We start from the raw sequence: 6,030 nt of genomic DNA, 5'->3' as shown, positions 1-6,030 counted from the left end.
AACTCCCCCCAGCACCCCAAAAGAGACGATAAAAACTCGGTCTTTCTCCCTTCAATCCCCACACCCAGCCACAGATTGATTGATACCAATTACCATCAAAAAACATTGATCTCTTCAGAGACAGTGGAAGACATAAATCTCATCGCTTTATTTTTATATACGAATCGAATTCCAAGATCGGGTCTCTGCAACGCTCTTCTTTTTTGGATTCTCTTCTTCTTCTGTCGCTCTGTCTCTCTTTTGTTTAAGTTGCCCGTAAACATGTCGAATTCGCCTGAGTATTCAGAATCTTCAGGCCAGAAGCCGGGGAAGCTCTCGGACAAGCCAAGCTTCTCTCAGAAGTGTAGTTTGCTCAGTCAGTACCTCAAGGAGAAAGGTAGTTTTGGAGATCTAAGTTTGGGCATGACATGCAACATCGAAGCAAATGGTGAGTTTATTCACTTCCTTCAATTCTAGCTTTTACTGGGAATTCTTCCTTCTTTTTCAAATATATATATTCCGATATTCGGGGTTTACTATTTCCGTTTGGTATCTGAGAAAGAAAAAGGGGAAAAAAAAGAGAGGAAACCTGGAGAGTTCTTTTGTTTTCATTTGGTTCTTCAAATTTTTAGTTTAATAGATTAAGGCTCAATTAAGTCGATGCTTTAAATCCTTGGATGCGTTCAGTCTATCCCTTCAAAGTGAGCAATTATTTTTATGAAACCAATTAATCTAATTTGAAAATTTTGCATTATAATATAGTTAATCTCTTATAGAATTCAAATCTTTTTACCTGATTTATAGTTCTTTCTGGATTTGTTATTGGCGTTTACTTTGGATGGATTGGATTAGTTTCTAGTCGTTCAACTGTGTACAGATCTGCAAAATCTGGAGTTGGAATTAATCCTATTAGTTTGTTGTTTTTCCTTAATATCCTTGCGTATCGTTTGATATAAGCATGTCGGTTTATACCCTCAAATATGTATAGTTACAACTTAGCCCTGGCAAGAGATAATCCAAAGTTGGAAATACTCCATTTCTCTTCCCTCTCTGTTAGGATAGTCCCTAGTGGGTAGGCATATCTGACTCTAGATCTTTATTCAAATTGGGATAAGGTGGAGCTAAGAATTTTGTTATAAATACCCGGCTACCTATTTTACTAAATCAACTGATTAAGTTTTCTCATTTGAGTTTGATATTCCAAATTTAGAAGAAATTTCAGAGATCTGATGTTTTATTTTACCAAACCCAAAATTTTGCAGGCATGCACGACGTTCTGCATCCTGCCGCTACAAAAACCATGAGTTTGTTTCCGGTTATTGAGAAACCAGCTGAGGTTTCCTGCAGAAACATGGCGACGGCTCCTCGAAACCTGAAATCTATGGATTTATTCCCTCAACAAACTGGGTTTGCTTCCTCTGATTCTTCTAGGTGCGTTTAAGAAAACTGATGAGTAAAAAAAGCTGTCATGTTCTCTGAATGCTGGAGTTCCATTTGATAGAGCTATGAATTTTCTGTTTTGACTGATTTTGGCTTGGTTTTGTTGTGTTAGTGTAAGCAAGTCCGTGACTCCTGAACCTCAAACTGCTCAAATGACTATCTTTTATGGTGGACAAGTGCTTGTGTTTAATGATTTTCCGGCTGAAAAAGCCAACGAAATCATGCTCCTAGCAAGCAAGGGAAGCAGCCAAAGCTACACAGCTTTTACTTCTAATCCGGCTCAGACCCGACTTGTCTCTCCTCGAAATTTAACCAAGAATCCAACCGAATCTAGGAGTTCTCTTCCTCCTACCCCGACTGTACTTCCAAGTTTTGGCAACAATATAACCGAAGAAGCCATCAAAACTTCCACAGCTCCGGTTGGTTGTGGTAATCTTCTCATCCTCTAATCCAATTTAGTTTTCTTCATTAATTTAGGTTAATAGTTGTCATGTTTCTAATAGAAGTTTTTTCTTTTTCTCAACATCAGAGCTTCCTATTGCAAGGAGGGCCTCACTCCACAGGTTCTTGGAGAAGAGAAAAGACAGGTAGGCACTTGGAATCATATGATGAATTTATTGCTCTAGTTGTATCATAAGACTAGTTCACAAGGATGGAACACCATTGTTTTCCACTTTCATCAATCTGAGTTTTGTTTCAACTGAATTTCTCGGGATATCTTGCTTCATTGACAAAGTTATAGTTTGATGTTTACGAACTGCCCAAAAACAAAAACCAGGACGTAAGGTTTTGCTTTTGAAGTTTATAATCTCTAATCATTGTATCAAATGATTTGAAATAAATCAGATATGTTACTTGATAGACTCGACAACTTTCTTGTTAATGGAGATAACTAAAGCTCGAATTCATGTGTAATTTGCTGCTCTATTGCAAGGGTTAATGGTTTAATCGAATATATTGTTGTTGATTTCTTATACCAGGATTACTGCAAAAGCACCATACCAGACTGGTAACCCAGCAAATGGCTCTTCAAAACCAGCCGAAGGCAAGATATGGTTGGGTTTGGCGGCTCAATCACCATTGTTACAGTAGATAAAAGCTTAAGAATATTGTTTTTTTTTTTTTTTTTTTTTTTCCCTTTTTTGGGTCTGCTACAATTTAGAGACTGCATGTTTTTGTTATTCCTCCTTTTTTGCCTTCCTCGTTATTTATGGGGGTGGTTGAGGGTTACTGCTACTCTGGCTGGCTGTATCTGCTAGCTGTATTTGGTTCCTTCAGGAGCTCAACTTAGAGCAAACTTCTTCTTATAAACAGATCTCACTTTTAGTTTATGTAATTAAAAATTTTCAGAAAAAAAATTTAGTTAATGAGATAAAACATTTCATGAATTAGTCTCCCTGTTAAAGCATGTGTGTGTGTGTATATATATATATGTTTATTGGAAGTTTATTCTGATATGTAACGACTATGGTTTTAATATTTTCAATCAAAATATGACGGAACTTTCATTTCAAAACTCTGTTCAAGGGAAAAGAAGGAAATATGTCTTGAATTTAATTTAATTTAATTTTAGAAAGAAATTACTGTTGAATAAAAAGAAAATCGTGAAGCTCTTACAAGTAATTATGGTGATATTGAATTTTTGTGTTTTTAAAGGCTGAAAAGGATGTGTGAACAAATTTTTAACTTACTGGAAGATGTTGACATTTTTTTTTTTTTTAAGAAAATGGGAAATAATTTCTCAAGATTCTTAAATAGAAATGATTTAGATTTGAATTTTGAAAAAATGGTATCATCATTATAACCATTATCCATCCGTCCATAATTTTATTTTATTAATCTTCAAAAGATAATTATTTTATTTACCTTGGAAAAACATACACTGTAAAAAAAAAAAAAAAAAAGATCATCAAACTATACTTATTATGGGTTTGGCGGTCTACCATTGTGCCTACTAAAGAGGAACGTTCTGCAAAACGTGTCTGATGAAATTTAACTTTTGCCAAAAATGTACTGTACTAATTTTGACTAAATTTGGTATGACCCAAAAAATGTGTTGAAAAATTCCAAATATATACCAACATTCCAGCTGGCTTTTTTTAGACATTTTCTTCCCAATTTCACGCAAAAAAGTATAAAAATCTCTTATGTCAGTTGTTGATTTCAATTCTCCCTCATGCCCATTTGTTTGTTCATTTCATATTATCAAGTCTTTATTTGGTTGTAATAAAAAATACTATATACCCATAAGCTATTTTAAGCTTTAATTTATGTTCTTTCTCATCTTTGACATTTCCTAATATGCACACTCACATTTCATTAAAACCATTACCTTATCTTACGAATTATTATTAAAATAATATAGAATGAGATAAAAGCGAAACCAAAATTCATTATTGGGGGGATATAAATATATTTATTCAATTGATATTTCATAATTGAGGTCACATGTTGTGTTGGGTCGATTTTATTTTACCAATCCTTTCGCCCACGTGACCATATATATGTGTGTGTGTGTATATATATATATATATATATATATATATATAATTGGTTGGTGGAACAGAAATGGTTTGCCCAATTTGATATCGAAGACAAAGAGTGAGATTAGATTTGTGTTTGTAGCGAGATCCACACATGCATCCTTCAAAGTTCACATTAATTTTCTGCTCAAAAAATTAGGTGAACTGTCCCTTTTCGATTTTGTAGGTTGTAGCACGGTGATATCGTGAACCTTTTGGTTTTTATATATATATATATATTCCACTTTTCTGTTTTTAAAAAAAAAAATTAATTAGGCTAATTTTTATGATGTGATATGTACGGATTATAACTGGTAATGAAATCTGCAATTAATTATATTTTGATTTCAGAAAGATTTTAATTTTACTGTTTTTTTTTGGTTAAATAGTGAAGAGAAATTTTTAGTTTTAGTATACTTTTTAATTATAGCAAATGTCAACTATTTTAAGTTTATATAATAATAACTGGAACACCCTAATTCTATTATTATTATTTTTATTGGAATTATTTTTATTTTATTTTAATTTATTATGTAATAATTATATGATTGTAAATTTAGTTTAATTTAATTAAATGGAAATAAAAAAATAATAATGATTAAAAGGGATAAAATTATTTTTGGAATTTAATTGAAAACAATTTTAGAAAAAATTGATAAAAATTCAGATTTTGTGGGTATTTTTGAAAATAAAATAAAAAATTAGGGGTCAAAACGTAATTTAGAATAATTATGCCACGTCAGCAGCCCCCACCAACCAGGACACGCCACGTGGCAGAGACGCTGACGCGGGAGGCCACGTGGGCGATCCGCGTGCGCGCGATCGGATGGCTGAGATCCGTTCCTGCGCACACGGACGACCTAGATCAAAAGCGCGTGCGGACGGCCCAGATTTCACGCATGCAGACGGCCTAGGTTGAATCACGCACGGACAGCCCAGATCGCATCGCGATGGACGGTCCAGATTCATTCCCAATTTAATCACGATCGGACGGTCCAGATTAAATCATGATGGACGGCTCAGATTAAAAGAAAAATGTTATAAATAATCTCATCCACACCCAACCCCAAACCCTAGCCGCCAGAGCCCTCGCCGGAGAAGACAACCCAATAGCCGGGGGAATCGACCGTCGCCATCCGCCGCCGCACCGGAGCACTTTCCGGCTGCCAAACGAGGTAAAATTTCTCCCTTTGGATCGGATTTCGATGTTGAACCCACCTGTGGCCAAATTGGAGCCAAACCACCGGCTAATTGGCCGAAAAACGTCGCCGAAGCCCAGCGGTGCCACCACAGATTTTTTCAGTTTTTGCCTCCGATGAGGCCCTTCCCGATTCCCATTCGATGCAATTTTTACACCACTGTGACCACCGTCCTTTCCTCTACAGGTTGACCGGAGCAAAATGCCAAATCGTGACTCACGCCGGAGGAGCCGTCGCACTCGAGAGCTACGCCGCCGGTAAGTCTCGGTTTTTTGTATTTTTTTGGCCCACCAAGGGTCCTAGTTGTGTTTCCTCGCAGGAACTGGTGTTAGTTTGGCTGAATTCGGTCGGAAACGGCTGAAAATAGCCAACTCGAGGTGGATCGCCGTCGTGGACGACGGCGCCGTCGCCGGAGCACAGCGGAGCCACCGTCACCGGAGCACGGTAGAGCCACCGTGCTGGAATTTTGAAATTGGTCGAGGAGGCCCTGGGTCTGATTTGGAGTTTTTTGAGGACATGTGCAGGTACCGAAAGTGTGTTTCAGTTCTCGGAGAAAAATTCAGGGAATCTAGGGACTGCCCGTAGGTACAGTGAAAAACCGATTTTAAACTTCGAATCAAGTAAGGATCTTTTATCCTATTTCCTATCACAGTATTAAAGCTTAATAAATGATAAAACGATATTTTATGAATTAATAGATATATATAATTAATTAAGGTTGTTAATGGAGCCCAAATCTGATATATTTTCGGTCAGTTACTGTTTGAGTTATTTTACAGTTTTAAATACATTATGGTATCTAATCTATTTATTTTATAGTTTTGAATGTATGAATCACTGTTTACTTCATTATGGCTTGATTTTATGAATCCGATGATATGCTTGCTTTT

At 36.1% G+C, this 6,030-nt stretch overlaps 1 protein-coding gene across 1 annotated transcript; it reads left to right on the top strand.

The window, feature by feature from the left end:
* JAZ1 (jasmonate-zim-domain protein 1) lies at positions 1 to 2,600 on the top strand. Its single transcript, XM_022035541.2, has 5 exons — positions 1 to 427; positions 1,242 to 1,410; positions 1,532 to 1,848; positions 1,949 to 2,006; positions 2,400 to 2,600. Exons 1-5 carry the CDS (start codon positions 262 to 264, stop codon positions 2,509 to 2,511), a joined length of 822 nt encoding a protein of 273 aa, XP_021891233.1. The 5' UTR covers positions 1 to 261; the 3' UTR covers positions 2,512 to 2,600.
* Positions 2,601 to 6,030: the final 3,430 nt, after the last annotated feature.

The sequence above is a fragment of the Carica papaya genome, chromosome 7 (genome assembly GCF_054855325.1).
Source record: "Carica papaya isolate Zhongbai chromosome 7, ASM5485532v1, whole genome shotgun sequence".
Classification (NCBI taxonomy): domain Eukaryota; kingdom Viridiplantae; phylum Streptophyta; class Magnoliopsida; order Brassicales; family Caricaceae; genus Carica; species Carica papaya.
The sequence above is the reverse complement of the archived record's forward strand: the minus strand, read 5'-3'. Positions and strand labels throughout refer to the sequence as shown.

What these genes read in the sequence shown, in the direction of transcription:
- JAZ1 (XM_022035541.2), top strand. Translation starts at nt 262, where the DNA reads ATGTCGAATTCGCCTGAGTATTCAGAATCTTCAGGCCAGAAGCCGGGG. An exon ending in ATGCAACATCGAAGCAAATG is followed by an intron (nt 428 to 1,241) that starts GTGAGTTTATTC and finishes AAAATTTTGCAG; the next exon opens with GCATGCACGACGTTCTGCAT. An exon ending in GCTTCCTCTGATTCTTCTAG is followed by an intron (nt 1,411 to 1,531) that starts GTGCGTTTAAGA and finishes TTGTTGTGTTAG; the next exon opens with TGTAAGCAAGTCCGTGACTC.